The 22565-nt window shown below is 38.2% G+C and overlaps 1 protein-coding gene across 1 annotated transcript in view; it reads left to right on the top strand.

The window, feature by feature from the left end:
• LOC108234858 (glucosidase 2 subunit beta) overlaps positions 1-22565 on the top strand; it is a 157359-nt gene that overhangs the window by 109659 nt on the left and 25135 nt on the right. The window contains exon 13 of the mRNA XM_017414403.3: positions 20760-20831. Within this exon, the coding sequence (XP_017269892.1) occupies positions 20760-20831 (72 nt within the window). The remainder of the gene's footprint in view (positions 1-20759; positions 20832-22565) is intronic.

Raw genomic sequence — 22565 nt, 5'->3', positions numbered from 1 at the left:
TTTACATTTAACACTCAGTCCACATTTTCATATTTCATTTCATTTTCTTTTACATCTACATTTGTTTTGCTTTGTCACCGTTAAATTTCTAACGTGTTGAAAAGCCTAAATATTGAAAGGAAATACTAAATAGATTTTAAAAAAACTGTTGCAGTGGTTTTGGAAGAAACTTTAGCCAAACTATGAATGTTTTTCGTTTATATTTGGATATGTTGTCAATGTTGACGTTCTTGCCACCTACTGGCAAAGCACTGGTAATGCAGCATTTTTTGTTCGTGTGAACAGAGATTTTTTTTTTTTTTTTAAATGAAGAAAAATTTACTGTTGAAAGACATATTAACAGTAGTGTAGTCGGGGTCTTAAATGCTAAAAAACTTATCAGTCAGTCGGCACCTTTTTTTCACTCTAGTGACTGTTGTTGTGAAATGACACGATAAATTAAATTAAATAGAACTAAATATGATTATTTTTAGGCACTTCTGTTAAATGTGGCATCATCACATTATATTCTTGAATTAGGATCTACAGCTGTAATCATTCGTCAAATAAATACCCCCCAAAATCCACCAATATCAGCTTTGCAGAAGTTGCTTTGACCTACCAGCCCTCTCTCAGCTGTACACCAGTTCCCCTCCCTGTCCCCCTTTATCCTTGCTGTTTGCCTTGAACCGTGATCCTGAAAAGATATGACATTGACAGACACATAAACCGAGAGCTTTCTATAGCTCTCCCTCCTGTGCCAAAGAGTGGCACAGTAGAAGAGCTACAGCTCCGCTTTGAAAGTGGAACAAATCACACACTTTCCCTTTCTAGTTTCTCGATCATTAGTTGAAACCTTTCCAGATCTGCCGGTTATCGGATCCGAACATTGTTTCTTTTTTTCAGCGGCAGCAAATGTTACAAAGAGGTGTGTGACGGAACCTGAAGTTTGCTTTGTTGAAATGCAATATTTTTATTGCCCTCTACCTGAAGTCGCATAACAGGAGATGATGTTCTTGCCTGTCTGTGTGTGAGTGTTTATTTGTCAGTCAATTCACTGAAAAGATTTTAATTATTAGGACTTTTGGACAGATTGGAGGATTTGAGATGGATGCTATAGTTAATCAACCTTTAAAAACACAAAAATGGCAATAACAGTCAAGTTTATATTGAGTTAAAATTTGGTGTGGTAGTAGCTGAGAGTCATTCCCAGCTCATACTTTGAACACTAACCGATCGCACAAGATTTGTGCTCAAAGCTTTGCCGCTAACTGTTGGAATCAACTCTGTCTGTTAGCAAAATATATAATGAACCAGTCCACAGATTTCAATGGAATTCTCACCAAGTAAAAATTGGATGTACGTCTTCAACTTTCAGGAGTTGCCCTAATTCAAGATGGCAGCCACTGCCAATCGACATTAGCCAAAACTAAAATGGCTGTAACTGTCAGTATTTTACAGATATTGAGCTACAATTCGGTGTGGTTGTAGCCGAGAGGCATTCACAACGCGTACTCCAAGCCCTTACAGCTTGCATGAGATTTTTCATTATTGTGTAAGATTGTGCATTGTGTTATTTTCTAGGTTTAACCAAAACGACCATAACTCTGTCATTTCTCAACAAAAGATGATCTTACACTAAAACTCTGGCATGAAAGGAAACCTAGGTTACTAATTATCCCTTTTGCTGTGCATTATAATAAAATGAATGAATATTTGGTTATGATCATTTCTATAATCTGCATTCCACTTTTCAGATTGTCAGGTAAGATGTGTTTTCTTGACTTTTTTCCTGAGTACTGATTTTGCCTTGTCATATGAATACCTTCTGCAAACTGGGTCTAGATGGCCTGTTTTTTATTTTTCAGAAAGAACCCTCAAATGATTACTTTGTTTTCAAAGTGAGAGGGGAAAAAATAGCCTTTCGTTCTTGAGCACTTTCAAGTGGAATGATTAACGGCAAGATCAGATGCTAAATGCTGTGTAGTAGCACTTTCCACATTGCCTTCTCATCAGTTTCTCTAAAGACCATAAACAAAATGAATAAAAGCTACAGAGAGGGCTTGTTCTTGGTTCATTATCATTTAATGGCCTTTATTGCTTACTTCCAAGCACCTTTCTTCAAGCCTCCAGTCGCCCTTGTTTTATATTACCTTACATTTAGGTTATTTAAGTCCACCCCCGCTAAAAAAAAAAAAAATCACTCATTGAAAATAGTCGAATTTCCCCTGGATAAGTCTTTATGCTGCTGATGTTCCCGTATCACAAGTCGGGCCTTTAAGATGTGGAGAATCAGAAATAAGCTCGGCAATTCAGTCAACACAGCCCGACTCAGCATGAAGGAATACACCCCATAATGAGTTCTCAGAGGCGGAGTCCCTACCTACAGCAGACTCGTATTTCTCCCATGGATTTGTTGACACTTCTCAAAGCAACCTAAATGGAAGGGCCGTGATTTATGCAAGACTGTCAGGTCAGATTGACTCAGCCTCTGCTCTCATGTCATAAAAAAGTACAGCACTTCAGTGAGTCACGCCTGCCACTGCAGTTCAGCTTTGACAGAGAAGAGAGAAGGATAACAGAGCACAAGTGACACTTCTACTGTCTGCGGAACGTCGCATGGCCTCAACAGAGCAACAGCTTCTTTTGGGGAAGAAAGGAAGGCTCCGTGTAGAGCCGAGAACTTTCGAATAGGTTTGAAATTGTTGCTGAGAGCAGCAAGGAAATGAGATGCGAAAGCCAAGAATGGCCGTTTTTGCTAATAATTTTGATGAGAATTCTCAAGATCACAAGTTGACTGTTCTACATTTGATATAATTTGTATTTATCACAAGAGAAAATAATATTTATAGGCTGGAGTAGTTGTGTACACTAACCAGCCACCTTATTAGAAACACCTGTTTAATTGCTTGTGAACACAAGTAGCTCATCAGCCAATCACGTGGCACCAACTCAATACATTGAGGCATTTAGACGAGGTGAAGACGACTTGCTGAAGTTCAAACTTGAGCATCAGAATGGAGAAGAAAGGGTATTTACATGACTTTGAACGTGACACGGTTATTGGTGTCAGATGAACTGGTCTATTTCAGAAAGTGCTGATCCACTGGGATTTTCACACACAACCATCTCGAGGGTTTACAGAGAATGGTCCGCAAAAGAGAAAATATCCAGTGAGCGGCAGTTGTGTGGACGAAAATACATCCAACTTTGAAGCAAAATGGGCTACAGCAGCAGAAGACCACACCAGGTGCTACTCCTGTCAGCTAAGAACAGGAAACTGATGCTGCGATTCACACTAGGCTCACCAAAAATGGAAAATAAGATTTAGGAAAAACCTTGTCTGGTCTGATGAGTCTCGATTCACTGGACTCCCGACGGTCTCCACAGTCACCAGACCTCAATCCAGTCGAGCACCACAGGGATGGGATGAAATGGGAGCTTCACTTCATGGATGTGCAGCTGACATCTCTGTCGCAACTGTGTGGCGCTATCATGTCAATATGGACCGTAGTCTACGAGGAATGTTTCCAGCACCTTGTTGAATGTATGCCATGAAGAATTAAGGCAGTTCTGAAGGCAAAAAAGGGGACCAACCCAGTACTAACAAGTAGTACCTACTAAAATGGTTTTGTACTTATATTAAGCAGTCATCTCAAGAAAACATGCTTTGTTTTTTCGAGACTGTGAGATAAATAACTTATCTCAAGTAAACAACTCATTATTCTGAAATAGCATAAAAATATATTTATAAAGCCTGCCCTTGCTTGGCTTCCATAATGAGGAGCCCTGTACACCAGATTTATGAAGATGATTTCATAACAGTGAGACACTAATACTGTCCATCTGAGAATGATTTTTGACAACAACATTGGGCTCTTAAAATAGTAAGCCATCTGCTATCTGCTGACATCAAATAATTATTAGAAATATAAAGAAAAAACACTGTAAGCACTTTGCATTAACTCTTTCCAAGTATGACCAGTTTTATTAGAAGGAGAGAAAAAACTTACAAGAATTATAGCCAACAATATAGATGTTTTGGTTAAATAATACCCTTAAGCGACAGCACAAAATCTTGTGAGTATTAGCCATTATATTTAATAGAATCAAATTAATTCTAATAAAATAAAATGTCCTCATGCTGTCCGTTAAGGATGGCATCTGTGCCTTCATGTTTGGCTGTGTTTAGATGTTGAATGATCACTCAGAGAAAGTTGAAAACAGTATTTCTTTCTTTCACACACACACACATTCTCCTTTAAAGTAAAAGACCACAGGGACCTCAGCGCAGATACTGTATGGAGCAGCTCACATATGGTGCCGCTGCTTCTGTCTACTGCTAACTCACTCAAGTAATAGTGGAGAGACGTGTCCCTGCAGCTGAACAGAGACCTCCCTGGGTTTATTGCTGAGTGCTTTAAAAAAAAAAGAAAAGAAAAGGAAAAATAGGCATTAAATGTATCGACGAAGTTGCCAACTCTGCAGCTGTGATTAACTATACGTGTCTTGCAAGTCATGAAATGTCTCGTCTTACTGAAGCCAAGAAAAGAGGCGAAAAGGCAGGCAATAATGTTTTTAGGTCTAGAAAACTGGCAAATAAGTAATAGTAAAAGTGAAAACAATTCCATTTAATGATAACTGGAATGTTGATGAAATAGCAGTCTGTGCTGCACTCACTGGTCATGTTGGTCCATTTTGAACGGTCACTTTGGCACATTCGTAGTTTTAAATAATGAGAATGAGGTTCAGGAAGTGATATTTGGTCGACACGGTGGACGGAAAGATTCAATTCATTTGCTTTATGAAAGTCACAAGCGATCAAAGATGATAGTTACTATTGTTCAGCTTGTTTTGGTTTTCAACCTTCCAGTTCCACTGTTTTTGTTCAGTTCATAGCGCTAACATGCAAAAACCTTTTTCAGTTTAAGAAAATAAAAATCTAGAAATCCACTGCAACATTTTCTTCAGTAACCGGAAGACGGGTGAACTGGAGTTGTTGGCGGTAAACTTTGCGGAACTCGGAGGAGATACTAAGGATGTTTGTCTTTGTTTTGTAGACCGAAGCCGAGCTAAAAGAAGAGATGTTAATCGGGTTTAGAAACTGTGGCCTTCGTAATGTTTCCCAGAAGCCCTGCTGAGGAGCACAGACAGCTTATTTTCCTGCTGAATCACTGCCTCCCTCCCTCTCACAATTGTGATTCAGCACACCCTTTGTCTGTCAGGATGCTGAGCTCTTCCTGTAAGCAGCTGAACAAACGTGCAGATTCTGCCCAGTCCACAGCAGGGGGGGCCATCTGAAGAAGCAAAAAATGTACTGTTTGAACAAACCAACATTTACCGTTTATCCTGGAGAGCTTTGCCAAACTTTATGAATTGGTTCCGTGAAAAAAATAAATGTTTTTATTGTCTTGTTTCTTTCATTTAGATACCACATTACTGGTGTTTTCCATATTTTAGAAAGTTTAGGACGAAATAGAGCAGAACATCCAAATTTTAGAAGTGATATTGATGTTACAACACATATCTGATTGTTTTCTTAGATGCTAATCCAGTGGTCTCCAATCCTGGTCCTGGAGGGCAATTATCCTGCATGTTTTAGTTGTTTCCCTGTTCTTCAGCAGGTCTTCAAGTTCTGCAGAAGTCTGTTATTCGCTCAATCATTCAGATCAGGTGTTTAAAATCAGAGGAACATCTAAAATATGTCCAGTCCTTCCAGGACAAAAAACTTGTTGCATAAACCTTTAGACCAGGTTCAAAATTTAGGTGACGAAACTGCGAGCCTCTGCAACTCGAAATTAGGAACCCCTGACAAACGTTTTGAGACCTGTTGGTGACTCCCTCAATGTCATCACACTCTTGGATAACAACACATTTTTTTTTTCAACAATGTATTTATTTTGTCGTTTCTTTGCCGTTTTGTTTTGTGTAATTGTTTTTAAAAATGGTGAAACCCCCTGTAAGCACATGTACTAACATTCCTAAAAAGAGTAATTTAATTCACTAAATGGATTTATCCAAAACCTGCAAAACTGAACAGTGATAGTGGTTAAATAGGAAAAAGAAAACGAAGTCTTTAATATTTTTTTTTAAAAAACAAACATTGGAAAGAATCGAGCGCGAGGAAGAAAAAACAGGAGACAGCAAAGTGTCTCAGTTTATGAAAATTACCATCCCTCTGTGAGACGATGTTTATCTCATATTTATTTTTCATGCTGTTTCTCATTTGTGTCTCCTGCTGTGGCAGCCTAGGCCTCCCAGAGACATCAGTTGAGTTTATCTTATCTAATCAAATCTAATATGATCCAGTTCGGCAACTGTAAGGCCTCCAGTGAAAGTGTTATTGTCACCTTAATAATTCTCTTTCAGATGATGCTCTAAAATGACACATTTTGTTCTGACGATGTTGGAAGTTGCTTAAGAAGTCTTCCCAACTTCCCAGTGTGACAACACTTGCAGTGTTTGACAAAAATCTTAAACTAAAAATAGAATTATTCCACTTCATGTTGGATCCACCATCCGCAAATATGTTTTACAAGCTAATTAGTTTTAAAAAATGCATTTTTAATTTCCAATGCCTGGTTAAAACACATATTCATAAGAATGTTGAAACACATTTTGTTAACTGTAGTCTTTTTTCTTTAATTATTCTTGATGGAACCTCAGTATTTGCTTGTTGAGTTACTACAAAGAGACATACAGTCAAGAAAAAAAAAAGACTCCACCCTCTTTTAACTTTAGGGTTTTAAATATCAGGGCATGATACAAATGATCTGATCTTTACAAAGTTCTGAAATGATTTAAATCTAACTCTAAAAGTGTACAAAAACGGATTCCACCATGTTATCATTTGTTAAAAACAAAGCCAAAATGGGGAGAGGTGTCCACCCTTTCTGCTTCAATATGATTTAGAAGGGAAAGTAGCAGCCAGGTGACTGCTAATCAAATGCACTTGATAGAGTCCATTTATCTTCAGTGAGAAAGATTATTCACAAGTGGAAAACATTTAAGAGTGTTGCCAGTCTTTCCAGGAGTGGACATCACGGCAAGTTCGCCCCCAAAGTCAGACCGTGCCACGCTCAGGGAAACTGAGCTCCAGCTCAGACTCTACGGGCTTGTTAGCAGGTTAAAGGTTGAAGTTTATGAGGTAGAATTTGAAAACGACTTAGCAAGTGCAGCTTGTTCGGAAGAGTCAGGCGAAAGCCTTTTCTTTCTAAAAGCAACATGGCGGCACAGCTTTATGTTGGTAAAATTGCACTTAAATGAAACACAAGACCCCTTGAAACAATGTCGTTTGGACGGGTGAGACCAAAGTAGAGATATTTACACGGGATGCACAACTCTGTGTTTAGTGAAAACCAAACGCAGCATATCAGCACCAGCTGACAAACACCGTAGTGGAGGAGGGATGATTTTGGATTGCTTTGTAGCCACAGGACCCGGGCACCTTGCTGCCATTGAGTCGACCACAAACTCCTCTGTAGATCAAAGCATTCTAGGGTCAGATGTGAGGCCGCCTGTCCAACAGATGAAGCTTGGACCAAATAGTCATGAAACAGGACAATGATCCAAAAAGAAGAACCAAAAAAAAAGGGTGTGCTAGAATTCCTACATAACCACGTAAACAACTGATAGTCATACAGAAAACCACTACTCCAAGTTATTCCTGATAAAGGTGGTTCTACAAGTTGAATCGTGGCGTGGGCTTTTTATTTTGGCTTTGGTTTTGTCCAATAAATAATGACAGAAAGGAATCCGTTGTGTGGTTTGTACACTTGAAGATAGATTTAAATAAATTTAGACCAGGTTGTTTTTATCTTGTGCTGATGATACGTAAAACCCTAGAATTAAAAAAAGGTGGGCTTTCTTTTTCCCCATTTTAAACTAGATTTTGTGTCATTCATCAGTTATGTCAGAGCTGAAAAGATGTACATTGCACATTTGTTCTGCAATACATGTTCAAGTATTCAAATCCGTGTTCAGATTATCAGAAAGAGACTTTTCATTCTGTTCACTGTTGGACCTTTTAGACCTTCATTTCTTTTTTTTAAGTTGATTGGCTGTAATGGCTTTGATTGTTACCCTTGAGCATTTTGCACATAGAAACGGAGTCAAAACTTTTATGTGTTTGACCCAGTTAACGTGTATTTTGAGAAGGGACAATGGTTTCCAAGTGAAATGCAGCAAATTACTAAAATGGATTTCTTTCACTGATCTCCTGAACCAAAACACCTATAATAGACGGTGATATTTAGAAGAGAGAAAGCACATCCGAGCCTCTCATCCTGAAAGAGACTGATGCGTTAATGAAATGTTCACCTTGGAGAAACAGAAAACAAGACTGTCAGTGTTCCCGTTGAAAATTGTTCACTTATTATTGTCAGATGATAAAACCGACTTATAGAAAATAGGGTTACACTTAAGAATAAGAATAGTGGTTATTATGGTATTTTTTTATATAAAATGCCGTCTAGCTTGAACTCCCACTTTGTCTCAGCTGCAGAGCAAAATCACCGCCTTCTGTTATACCCACCCAGTGTTAATATAACTATTTATACATGGTTCACCTTTAAAGTCATGTGTAGGAGTGCAACACTATATGTACAGTATTCAACCAAAATTGTAGGATATTTCCTCTGGTGATCTGCAAAACAAACTGTTACTGTCAGATATATGTGGGTTTCCCCGTTTTTTTATTTATTTATTTATTTATTTATTTATTTTTTGTTTGTTTTTTCAGGGTAAATTTGATTTAACCCAAGCTTTTTTGGTATTTCAGCTGTTTTCTCATTTTGTCCACTTCCTTTAAGACGCTATCGGTGGCTAGTTTAACCTTCAAGGCTGCAGCATTATAGGCTAAAGTGCTGCGTGGGCTGTGGTCAGACAGTCAGAAGAGTGGTTGGTTGATTCCTAGACTTTCCATATGTCAAATAGGCAAGACACAGGCACCAACTTGTTGAAGCAGTTTTGGGATTGCAGAGAAAAAGTAGAGAGAAGGCGCAATAATATTAGCCATGTATGCGTGTTCACTTTAATGGGGAAACAAGCAATTCATTAAATGTTTAAACCAGGGGTGGAAATTAAAAATTTTGTCCACCAGCCACTATGGCAAACTATGACACTATGACAAAATTCTCTTTTTTTGCAAAAGTTACAAGGGGGGAACCAAATATTATTTCAGACGTCTGAAATAATCGGTTCCCCCTCTAAAACATGGGACAAAAATAATTTACCAAAAAGTCCTTAACTGTGTTTATTCCTCTCATCATGGACAACAAGTCCTGTGAATTTGGAGACATTTGTTCTTTTTTTGCAAAAGTTACAAGGGGGGAACCAAATATTTCAGCCGTCTGAAATAATCTGTTCCCCCTCTAAAACATAGGACAAAAATAATTTACCAAAAAGTCCTTAACTGTGTTTATTCCTGGAGATATCCAGACATTATGGATATAATGCTCTAAAACCATGGCCACATAGGATTGTGTATCCATGGTATATCGCATGGAAATTGTCGCCTTTTCACGATTCAAATAAATAAATAACTTTGAGGGGTTATTCTAGGTCTAATAGTTAGCAGTAAGTACTGCCTTGCAGCAGCTGGTAAAGTGTTGTGAGCTCAAGGCTTTGTGCAGCTCGTGCTTTTATGGACAACTCCACACCTTTCAAATGCAAATCCAACACTTGGATTTAACTCTAGACTTTACCTGCTTAATTGATGGGGAAATAATGAAGGAGCAGCTCAACTCGTCCATGCTGAAGCCTTTGAGAGTCAATTGTGCAATTACGTTTTAGGCTACGGGGGGGGGGGGAGTTTTACATATTAAAGAGAAGTCATTCACAAACCTTTTGGAAGTCAATATAATTTATGCTCCCACACTTTTCATCTTTCAGAACTCTATCTAAAATTAAATTACAGCATTAACCTTCCTTTGAACAAAAACTAAAAGAGCTCAGACTTAGTCTCACACAAAATATGGAGACATAAATGTTCCTCCATATTGTTAGAAATGTTGTAAATGGTGGTTTAGAGTCGGAAAACATTTGGAAATTTGAATTTTGATCTATTTCACGATGGTTTCTTCACTATCTAATTTTGATTTCTTTTAATCTCCACCGGTTGTATTTCCCTTTTTAGAAATAAAGATTATATTCAGTCTCTGTAACATAGACTTCATTGTGTAAGCTGGAGGTTTGAGTTAAAAGGAGCTCGTGTGTCGTGACGATGGATGTTTCACAGTTGCTCTCAAGGCTTCTGATTGTTGGCTCATTTTTTTTTTTTCTATTTTCACTTTTAATGTGGGAACTCTAATTATCACTTCAAGTTATCTCGAAGTAGATTTCCCAACACGTTTTAGCATTAAGCACAATTTCTTTTGCACCTTTTGTGGAGCAAAGAGTGAAATGATTATTTTGAGCTAAGTTGGTCCACACCTACATATGAAAGACTTCCTTTTATTTTAGAATTCACTGGCAATTTCTAAAGATAAACAGAACATTTTTAGAGTTTTCTTTCATGATTTAATCTCACGTTAAATAAAAATTACGCAGCGTACCTTCGTGGTGGACTATAGTTGGAAGTTTTATTTCTGCAAAACAAACACTGCGACCCAGAAATCTTTGCACACCTACACAATTTAAATAATTCCTAAAACGTACAAAAAATAGTTTATTTTTATTCTATATGATAACTTTCAAAGCTGTATATAGTACTTGTTGATTTGTACTACACATTTTACCCTTTTGTAGCCATCACATGAAATTTTCAACTTTTTATCTTTGATAATATTAGTTACACAAGTCTACAATTTACAAATTTCAAGATTTAACTTCTCTCTTTTGTTTCAATATTTCATAATTTGCCTTTCTAGCCCTCTTTGTTGAATCCACATTTACTGTAAATCGTCAACCAGGTGTTTGGACTCATTGGTTGTTCATGTTCAACTGTTGGAGTCGATCCCATTTAAGAAGGCGGCCACAGCTAATCAACTTCAGCAAACACAAACATGGCTACAAATCCGCCATTTTCACAGATATTGAGCTAAAATTGGCTGTGCTACTAGCTGAGAGTCATCCCAAACACATACTTAACAGATCAGCTTGGCTTTAACGGTTTGACTCAAACTTATCTGTCTGTTAGCAAAGTGTCTCAACAACCACTGGGTGCATTTTACTACAACTCTCAAAAAGTGAAAATTGAAAACAGGAAAATCATAGTTGACTTTCTGAACTCTCAGAAAGTTGTCTACAACCGATTAACTTTTAGAGTTAACCCAGTTGACGATCGGAGTCACAGCTAATCAACAAAAAAGTGGCTACACCAGAGTCACTTTTTACTGATATTGAGCTAAAATTTGGTTTTGTAAAGTCAATCAAACAAATACTCTGTCCCTTGCGGTTGTGTATGCAGTTATTATACCAGAGCGATTATCTCCATTATTCTGCAACGTAAGATGGTTTTTAAAACTCTGGGATTGAAGGCAGCTCGTGATATGCCTTTCTTTGAGTAATGCTAGGCTTTTAATTTGAATTTCTTTTTGTACCTAAATGGCTTGTTTCACTTCCATTAGGAGCTCTTTACTGTATGGTCTGTAGTTCTACTAACAGCTTACAAGTAATAATAAAAAGGACACGGCACACTTAAAAAAACACTGTAGGGCTTTTCTTTGTTTAATTTTAAAAATGGTTATAAAACACAGCTCCAACCTGACCATGTGTCACTTTTCAAATCAACTGGTTATTGACATTTTAATCAAAAGTCCTTGAAGAAGAGCGTTTTAAACATTTAAAAGTTTAATTATTGACTCTTTTCTTCAACTAAGAGGTTAAATATCGACCAATTAAATTGGAAAGGTTTTATTTGAAACCTAAATAAACAGTGTAACTCAGTTGTTTTGTCCAAATACAATGCCAGACAAATAAGACACCGCTTTAACAATCTGATCTGCCCTAAATGAACAATTATAAAGCTCTGCACAGATCTCGCGTCAGGAAAACTTCACAAATGCTGGTTTGTTTCTGCCAGTTTGGCCGTTAGTTAGAAACTACACTATGCGGGACAAAAAAAAAATGTCATGTCTCATAAAAGGAAAAAGCAGGGAAGGTAAAAAGCAAACAGCAAAATATACTTTAGCAGCATAAGCCATGTCATGTGACTGAATCAGGAAAAATAAAGTCACTTTTCAGCACTTATAGCCTTTTTATTTTTTTTCCAACCATGATTTAAAAAAGAACACAACGAGCTTTTCTTTTTTACTTTAAAGGCTGTTATCAACAATGGACATGTGATTTCTTTTTTGGTGACAGCGTGCTCCTTTATACTGTTGATTACAGCTGCAGTGTTGGTATTGTGGCAAGTTGTGTAAAAAGCTCCAGCACCAGCTGTAATCTGCACTAAAGACACAAAAATCTGTAGACTTGTTGACACAGAGGCTTGAAGTTTAGGCTGAACACTCCCACACACTGTTTAAACTTGCAATCGAAATTTGGTTCAATCACCAAAACATTTTTAACAAATTAATTAATTAATGGTGTGTATGAGTAATCTAAAAATCTTTCAGCCATTAAGCTGGATCCTTTCCATTTTAGACAAATTACTCAGAGTATTATTAGTTCTTTTTTTTTTCTTAAACAATGTCAACAACATAAGTTAAGTACTGAAGTATTTACTGGTAAATGGCAAAGAATAAAAGCAAAATCAAATGCGTTTTTGGGTCTTACAACACATTGGAATAGTATGAAGACATGGGTGGAAATAAAACATGGAGTAGTTCTGCTCCTTACTGGTACTGTGATGTATCAGTTCAGGTTGATTCATAGCATAAAATATTTTTCAGACCTCTGGGGACCCAAACAAAATGACAAGTTTGTGTTGCGTTGAAGTTTTTGAGTTAGACATTCAAATAAATTTCTTGCTCAAAAGGTTAGTAGCAAGCATCAGAGACCCACGGCGGTTATGAAAAAACGCATTACGAATACGAGAGACCCATGCTGGTATAAAAAGACTCACTGTGTTTATGAAAAGAACCCAAGGCATGTACAAAAAGACCTGAAGCCTTTTCCAAAGAGACCTGTGACGGGTATGAAGAGACCAGTGGTGGGTACGAAGAGATCCAGAGACGTGGACAAAAAAACATGCTTATGGCGGTTAGAAGTTCACTGATAGTGGGTACAAAGACACCTTTACACATGGTGGGCAAGAAAACACCAGTGGCAGGTATGAAGAGGTCTGTGGTGGGTCCAAAAAGACCTCTTATTGGTACAAAGAGACCCAGACCAGGCACCTGTTTTTTGCACCCATAAAAAATCTGGATAAGAAGTGACCAAAAGTACAAAACGGCAAAGGAACAAAGTAACCAACACTGCACTTTACCAGTCATAATAATGTGGTTAATTTATTTACGTATGTGGAAGCAAAGAAAAAAAAAACAAAAAGCTGGATTTTTGTTTATTTAATGCTGATAAAATAAAATGATTTGACAAAGTTAGTGTAATCTGTTACACAGCATAAAAACTCAAACGCAGCCACCATTTACTCTGTACGACAAAAGCTTGTTTTAGTTCACCGAAATAAAGTGTTTGTTTCCCGAATGTTTTCCTCATAAACAATTAACCACATCAGTTTATTCTGCTGCATCACCTTTGACCTGTGGCACACCGGCTGAGTATTCAATGTTACCTGAAGCCATGTTTGCAGTGTCACCTCGAGCCACCCACGCTGCCACATAGCAGTCTATTGGCAGAAGTGCTTAATTGCTGCTTTTCTCCTCCTTTCTTTCTCTTGACTGGATCTCAATAGACCGAGGAGTAAGTAAGCTCATCTGTTTGTTTTCCTTTGCAGCTCTGGTAAAAACAGCTGGAGGGATTGTTCAGAACAATGATTAAATTTAGATTGTTTAAGATTGTTTCAGGCATTAAATGACTTGATCTTTTTTCTTCTTCTTTTTTATGTTTGGTGTGAACGATGCTCTGCATACACTGCATTCACAAACTTATCATTTTCCACGTTCTGCTTATCTTCCAGTGCAAACAGTTTTTATGTCTTCCTTTCAGGAGACACCGATATTTCTGACATTTTAGGTGCGTTCCGCTTTAGTTTTTAACCGTTAAAGCACTTTGTTTGACTGTTTATAGGAGCCAGTTGTTTCCTTCCTGAAACGATATGTAAACAGCGCTTTAGTTGTTAGCTGACATAAAGACAGGTGTTAATTTATTTAACACCTACTGTGCGACATCTGTTGTATGAAGCAATGCACAAATAGTCAATTACATCCTAACCATCAATTAGCCATACCTGCTTCAACCCAAAGAGGGTGATGGGGTTTGGAGCCTCTCCCAGCTTGAGAGAGACAAGGTACTCACTGGGCAGATTGCCACTGTGCTCACACGAGAAGACAGATGACCATGCATACTTGCAGCTACATATTAAAGGCTTGTAGCAGACCTCTACATTTGTTTTTTAATTCGTCACTAAAGCGCCGCAGAACTTCCTTGTTGCGACAGTATAATGTGCTGCCTCATTTATGTTTATTAACATTTATTTATCTTGCACAGTACTTATTTTTTAAGACACAATGGTAAAGTGCAACTCTGTTGTTTGGAGTGTTCTCCTGAAAAATCTGTTTAAAGGCTAAAAAGCCTTACATCACAATAAGTTAGGCGTTCCTCACCCCTTTACGCTAACCCACAAACGGCAGGGATTGTACAAAGGTGTATAGGGAAAAGATTACATTGAGTTTTGTCCCAAAATTTCACATTTTTAAGCAGACTCCAGTCACCAATTTAGGTCAGCAGGTGATAGAGCTGTTCCATTTAGTGAGTTTAAAACCTGAACTTCTTTAAAATATATAACCAAAATGTAATATAGAAATTTTGTAGCAATCTAACTAGTTAAAAACAATGTGTGGACAGCCCTTAGACTTCCTACTATGTTACATATCAAGCTCCTGAGCAGACTTTAGGGTAGGTAATGGGGCGTGTTTTCAAACAGCCCTGCAGAGATGTAGAACTGTTTTTTGAGGAGTAGCGACCCTCGAATACACAACAGTGTTGAGAAGTATTGTAGAGGCCTGGAAATTGCAAATGAAGTTGAAGTGTTTGAATAACAATCAGTGTTGTGGTTAGTTCAATGCCACAGTGTTCCAGAGAGACCTTGCTTGGAGTCAGAATGTCTACAAATGTGATAAAAATAAGCTTATTTGTGAAGACAGTGCATGTTTGAGCGTGTCACGTTGTTTATTACCGCCAGAGGGATGACTAGAAAATATGACTATCATCGGTGCTACTCTTGCAATCTATATCTCCTAACTATATAAAAATGATGAATTATCCAAATAAATCTTACAGCTGTCAATTTATGAGTCTTTTGTTTAGTTTTGAAATTTAAAAAAAACCAACAATATCAGTGGTGCCATGCCATAAAGCTAAGCTCTTTATGTCACCAGTGTTTTGCTCTTGAGGCAAAAGTCCTTGTGCTCCAACTCAAAAAAAGGCTAAATTAAAGTCTTGTCTGAGCAAATACAAAATTCGGATTAACTTTGTCCTTGCATGTTTGTCCTTTTTCAATTAAATGTAGAAGAAATTAGTTAAATGAGGAACAAATTGGGTATAAAACTGTTTTTTCTCCAGAAGAATTTCCGATCTCAGCAGATCTAGGGGAGACCTTAGCCTGCTGTCTAAGCCACTGAAGTATGAAATACTGCCTGAGGGCCGTAGTGGTTGCATCTAAGATATTTATTCTCTCACAGTGTACCTTCAGCCCTAGCACACACCTGCCAAAGACTGACAGAGTGGTACCAACTTATTATGGCAAGTGTCAGAGCCGCATTGTCAGACAGTGACAGATTGAACGTGGGGGATGGAAAGAGACGCAATGTGGAGTTCAGCACTTGAATGGAAGGATCACTGCTGTCACTTTTTGATCAGAAGCTTCTAATTATTACTAAAGATTTAATAAGTGACCCACTGTGTTTCATCCCCTTGTCTTTCTGTCTTTAATATCCTTTGTATCCTCCACCCAGTGTCCCTCTTGTAGCACATAATCATCTGTCATATTTTCAGTCTGTGCAGTTGGTGATTCATATGCACAGCATCACCAGCAGCACACTCTGATTCCCTCCCACTCGCTTTTGCGCACTTTTATTTCTTTTTATCCTTCAGTCTTGCCCTTCCCTCTGTCTTTGTCTTTGTTCTCCTTGCTGTTTCCTCGACTTATTTTTCCCACTGCTGTCACTCTTTTCTCCTCAAAGCCTTTGTCGCCAGCCGTCCATCTTTGCTGATATTTTCCCCCCTTTGTGTCACACTGTGCTCATTGCTAAGGATAGCCGGGGACAGTTTGTGTAAATGCGCATATTTGACCTTTCTGCTACGTCCCATTTATGTAACGCAGATGGCCAAATGCGATGGGTCTGTTGCACCAATGGACAGATAATCATCCTGGTCTGCATGTTGGGCTCGCCACTTCTAATCTCTTCCAACCTTTTTTTCTTTTAACCCAGCAACACTTTTTTTTGTCTGTTGCCTTTTTGTTTTCTCACAATCTGCCACATGGAGGCAAAGATCCAAGAATCCAAGGTCAGACTGGAGTGTCCCTCACACATAAATAGCTCATCTTTTTTTTTGTGTGTGTGCAGTGATGGCGTTTCAGCAAAAGTGGGCAGGAATGGATGGTTGTGTCTTGAGGGTAGGAGTAAGCATGATAGAGAGCAGGAAGAGGTACAGACATGCAGGGGTACACCCTTCTGGGACCCATTTTCATTGCGTTAACACCCCCCTCCCCAACTGCTCACTGTGCCTCTGTCCATCAGGCACCATCTGCTTCTGGGCTCAAATGAGGATGTTTGTTGTCGCCGAACCACCTGCTTTACAAACCTAATGAACCTATTGACTTGTATATGGAACTTTAAAACCAATGTTAAGAAGGAAATTAGCTTTCTTACACGCATATTTTGCTCGAAAGGTGATTTGTCACTTGTTTCTAAAAGCTCTAGTTGGAAAGTTTTGATGCGTATTATAAATCAAAATTTGGCCAAAGCCTTAATGACTTTAGTCTTGTGTCTTATTAGATTGCGACTGTTGGTGACAAATTGTGAAAGACAGTGTCCAAACTCAGAACTCCTGTAAACGTTTGGAGACAGTTTTCTGACGTCAGTTGCTGCGCCTCAGTCTTGTGTCACAGAAGTGTTGAACATGTTAAAACAATAAAAAAAAAAGAAATTGAACAGTAGGTTTTCACTCAGAATAGCCACAAAGGAGTTGTGGGTGTCTGAAACCCATCTATAAAGATTTCTCATTTATGCTTTTTTGTTTTTTGTCATAATGTATACCAAATTTTGCTGGGAGTATGTACAATTTGAAAATTTGAACATTTTCTCACAGTTTTGTTTTTCCAGCTAGACTGAAACACCCAGTGAGATACTACCTTTACATTTCTGATGAGCTGTTAGATGTTTATTAGTCCTTGGGACTGCTGTGGATAAGGAGCCAGAGCATTCTAATGTAAAGGCTGTCAGTTCGAACCACAGCTTTAACAAGTCCATTTCACACAACACTTTGAAGCCGAGCACAAGACACCTTCGTCCCACATTAGTGTTGTGTGTGAAATGACCTAGATGGAAGGTGGAGAGTTGAAGTTGACACACTACAAATATGTCTTTGAGGAAGCAAGGAAGGTAGTCACAGAGCGGAGTTGGTGAGTAGGTGTGAAGTGGGGAACTGTGATTGTGATAGTATACTTCAACTAACAATGCTGCTGCCACCCCATTTGTCCCATAATAAATCCAAATGGATTGGTTCACGGATCAAAGGCAGCTTGAAAAGAGTATTGCCTCTGCAAATATATTGTGGAAATATAGGCATAACACTCTACATGTTGTGTCACTGGACAACTCTGAGCTGCACAATATCTGGGGGCGGTAAAGAAAAAGCTCTGGCAACACTTGAAGACTGTGTAGTCCAAGACATGTATTTATCTGTATGTAAATGGGTGAATAAGGCTTGTTGTGGGAGTCATTTTGAGCGATAAACAGAAATGATAAACTACTTTACAACTGTAGCTCATTATCCATTCTATACATAATAATAATCATAATAGTGGAGTTGATTGAAGGCACTTCTTTGAGTAGTTAAGGGCAATAGTGCGAAATCTGAACAGTGAACATACACTGTAAGTATAATGCTATTGGTTATATTCCAAACAGTGAGACTTTAAATCAGGAGGAAATCCAGTCTTATATTCATTTTATTAGTTGTAGAAAAATACAAATGGTTATGACAGTTCTAGGTTGATTTATAGAATCACAGAGTTAATTGAGATTTGTCTTTTAAAGGCCAGTTATAAAAATAACTTATAAATAATAAGAGATTTTCCCAGATGAGTTTGACGGTCAAGTTGTTGTCAGTAACAGTTCGGGGGAGCAGTGAAAGTCAAGACTCAAGGTCAGGGTTCCTTGAATGCGTCAATTATTAACTGAGAGATTTTCCAATAACTACAAATCTTAAATGTGAATTTCATCGTAAGGAGTAAAAGATGTGTCTGTAGAAAAATATATGGTTGACATGCAAGTCCCTAGAATTAGAAGAATTTAATACATTTAAACAAAAGTGCAAAAGAGCTCAGCAGCCTTTTACTTAACTCTCAACCATCAGTCTGTCTCTGATGTTCATCGTTTACTTAGACTTTTTTTTTTTCCTCGTCACTCATACAGCCTTTGAGCCCCCTCACATTTCCCAGCCCACATGAACTGAAAGCTGCAGCCATTTCTTCACCTCCACCCTTTCTCACTCATTAGGTCTCTTTCGTTTTCCGTCATTCCAGCAGCCCAGGAATCCTCTGTTCTTCTGCGGCAGTGTAGCGGTTCAAATGTCAGTGGGAAAAGAAAAAAAAAAGCCTGTCGGTCCTTTAGCCTGTCAGTTTCTTCATCAGGGTCTTTGATCAGTTTGTTTCTGGGGCTAGTATTTGAGCCTCCGCTCTTGAGCACTATCCCCAGCAAGTACATTAGTGGCTGCTTCTGCTAAGTGTGAACTCCTCTAGATTTGTCTTTGCCCAAGTCGAAGAGCTGTGGGTGGCAGGATAATTGGCAGCTCCTTGCTACTCCTTTGTCTCACTAGGTAGCCATTAATACAAGAAGTGTGACTGTTTACACTGACTTTTATTTGACTTTCACTGTTCTAATTATAGCTCACTTCTTTGTTGTGTAAGTTTAAGGTTGCTGACTTTTGAGGTTTACACTGAACCTGGAAATTAAAGGATCATCTACTTTGTGTATCACAAACAGTGACATACAGTTGAGTTTCTGTATGTCTTAATTCACTCTTTGTTCTGGTCTCCACTAAGGATGGGTTTTATGAAGGTTTCATTAATTTGGTTATTGATACCAATACAAATATTGATATTGACACTACTCATTGATACAAATACTTTTTGGAAAATTACTCTCTTTCTTTTGTTTTTCTTAAGCAAAACATAAATTCGTGGGTGTTTCCAGCCCATCTCAAGAGCTCTAGAGCAGTAGTTTGGGAGCTGTGCTCTGGGAGAAAACATGCAACAGAACGGAAAACTTTTGTGTTTTCTCTCAATAATTAGTCAACTTCAAGTCTACAACAGTCACATACCAGTGAGATACTACCTTAACAAGTCCTTATAGCCATCAGAAACTCCTTATAGCTGGTTCAAAACTGCTTGTTGATACTATAGCACTGACCAGTACTAGTTACACACCAGTTCTTGATATCTGTCCCTAGTCTCGCTGGGTTGTTTTTTTGTAACCGTTTACTGTCCCAGTCTGTCATTCAGCTGCTGTTTGATGCAGAGCCAGAGGCAAAGGTTAAAGGAAGAATAAGTTGATTTAGAAACCCTTTCTGACGCTTTTTGAAATGAACCAAAAATGAACACTGAGAATAAACAGAAACTGTTGATGTTGGCTGCGAGGCTGAAAACATTAAGTCAGAAGAGGCTTAAAAGCTCAATAGAGCTAAACCAAATTGCAGTATGGTGATAATTCAGCGTGGAGTCTTGTCACTACTGGCAGTAACACTTACATTTACTCCATTAATGAATCTGTATGAAACTCCAAAGAGGAGAGAGTTAAAATTTAAATGTAACTTTTTTGAGGATCATTTTAATTGGATATATAACTTGTGGAAAATGTTTCTCAAGAGAAGAAAGACTATAATCCTAAAATATTTTTACATAATAGCTGGCAGTTTTACCAATACTAAACGAGCTAAAATCTGCTACTAATATCCCTCCTGCCTGCAAATTTGTCATTAAAGGCTCAGTAAAAGACATATAAACTTAACAAAGTCGGACAATTAAAAGGGCTCACACTGAGAATGGACAGTTTTAGTGGTTTTGATCAAATCTTTAAAATAACGTTATGCGAGTTCTAGTAATATTGTGAGATCTTGTACAATCCATTAATGCTCAGAGTATTTCTTGTGTATGGCTCTCTGCTACTGCCAAATATTAGCTCAGTTACTGTAACACTGACTAGCTTATAGCCATTTTTTTGTTGATTAAGGTCTGTTCGCTGTGGCGTCTATTTCAAAATGGGTTGACTCCAAAAGTTAGTCAGTGAGCCAATGTTTACTTAGAGTTTCATCAAACTCCATCCAGTGGTTTATGAGATATTTTGCTGACAGACAGAACAACAAGCACACCAAAACATTAACACCCTCTTTCCCCTTTCGGCAGCGAGTGATGAAATTAAAATTCGTAACCGTGGATAAAACTATATGTACTATCCCACTTAAAGTTGCATTATACTTTCTGCTTCCCCCTGCAGGTATAACTATACCCTGTGCCCGTTCAATCAGGTCACACAGAAGAGCACAACAGGAACAGAGGTCTCATTAGGGTAAGTGCCTCAGTCACTGTCTGTTTTGTTTGCACTGTGAACGTCTCAAAGATCAGCTTGAATATGTCAGAGAGAGTGGAGAAATCCATTACTGATGTGAACACTCGTTTTACAGAAAGCCTCGCTGCACTTTGTGTTTATTTAGTTCTGTGACATTTCGAAGCTATAGCAGAGCTTATTCACTTTTAGGTAAATCTAATGTCAGTTATGTTTTTCCTGATTGGGCTCGAAACAAATCCCATCACTTCCGTCCTGTAGAAGGTCTGCAATTATTTTTATATGAAGCTACCTTAAGATCAATATTTGTGCTTTTTTTAAATTATTTATTTTATTTAAACTCTGTTAGCTTCTCGTGACATTTAATCAGTCACTAACAGAGCTTTATTATAGTTTTAATACCTTTTGATCCACAACAAAAGGGGCACGTTTTTTTTTTTCTGCCTCCAGGGGTTTCAGTTTTATCAAAAGCTTTAACATGTCCGCGATTGACTGTAACCTTGGGATTGTTTGTATCAACTGGTGGTTCTAGGAATGTGTCATATTACATGTGCAGTATGAAAGACATGCAGTATTAAACGTTTGAAAACCGGTTCATTTCTTTGAACAGTTTACAGCAAATTGTCAGGTTACAATGGATGCAAGTGTGACATACTTGGACTTTTTTTTCTTCCTACCACTAACCCCATCTAACTTCTGCGTATTTGCTTGTGTTTCTATGGTTGTAAGAAAAGCATCGCCTCTACGAATCTGACACTGTAGCACGCGTAGCACGATCTCCAGTAATGCCAGGTTGCCACAGATTTCCATTATTGGAGCAACTTTAAAATTTCATGTATATACCTCACGTTCATGTCACGATAATGAAAGTTACTTAGCAGCGACCCGACCATAGGCGCCTGCTCAATGGAGCAGGTCAAGCAGCAGCTCCCCAGTTATTTTTAAGTTGGGATTCGAAACCTTTGTTTTTACTCCCCCATTTTTTGACTTAGAAACAATGTTATCTGTTACGATGTGCCCAGATGTAGTCTCTACAGTCACGTTTGTCTGCCATCTGTCTCGTCTGTCTCTTGTTCGTAACAGTTACCCAGTTAAAATTTAAAAACGGTATAAATGTGAGATTTTTATCTCTCTTTCGTCCTTTTCTGTTCATCAAGATTTGAGATTTGATCTAGTAATTATTGGGGGATGCCTCTCTGTCCTTCTAAAACTCCCTTAACCATCAGCCATCAGTCTAACAACTTTATGGCATGCAATTACTGGAACGCCTTTTCATCGACACTGACACCTCTGCAAAAAAAAAACAAACAAAAAACAAGCTTTCATGATTTGTTGCAACTCCTCCCCTGAGAGGACGAGTCAATTGAAGGGCTGTTTTTGTTACTGCGGGCACACACATGACTTGTGACTTGTTTTTGCAACGATTATGAAGGCATAAATTCCCTCGGAAAATGGCATTCACTGTGTCACAACATTTTGCCTCCTTTGACTTAGGAGTGTCTTCTCTTGGCGACCGAAGTGAGAAATTACAGCTAAATTATTAGCAGTTCTCAGCAAATATAGTTTTGCGTTCAGATGGCAAATTAATTGGAGTCTAAAGCGGGGCAGTCGTCTTCTTCTTCTTCTTCTTCTTCTCTTCTTTTTTTATTTATTTTTTTTATCTTTTTGCACCACCACCTCCCACACTACCTACTCTCATTTGGAGAGGAAAGTGCAATGCTGCAGCATGTTGTTAGC

Source organism: Kryptolebias marmoratus, linkage group LG7 (genome assembly GCF_001649575.2).
Source record: "Kryptolebias marmoratus isolate JLee-2015 linkage group LG7, ASM164957v2, whole genome shotgun sequence".
Lineage (NCBI taxonomy): Eukaryota > Metazoa > Chordata > Actinopteri > Cyprinodontiformes > Rivulidae > Kryptolebias > Kryptolebias marmoratus.
Note: the sequence above shows the minus strand (reverse complement) of the source record. Positions and strands in the feature narration are given on the sequence as shown.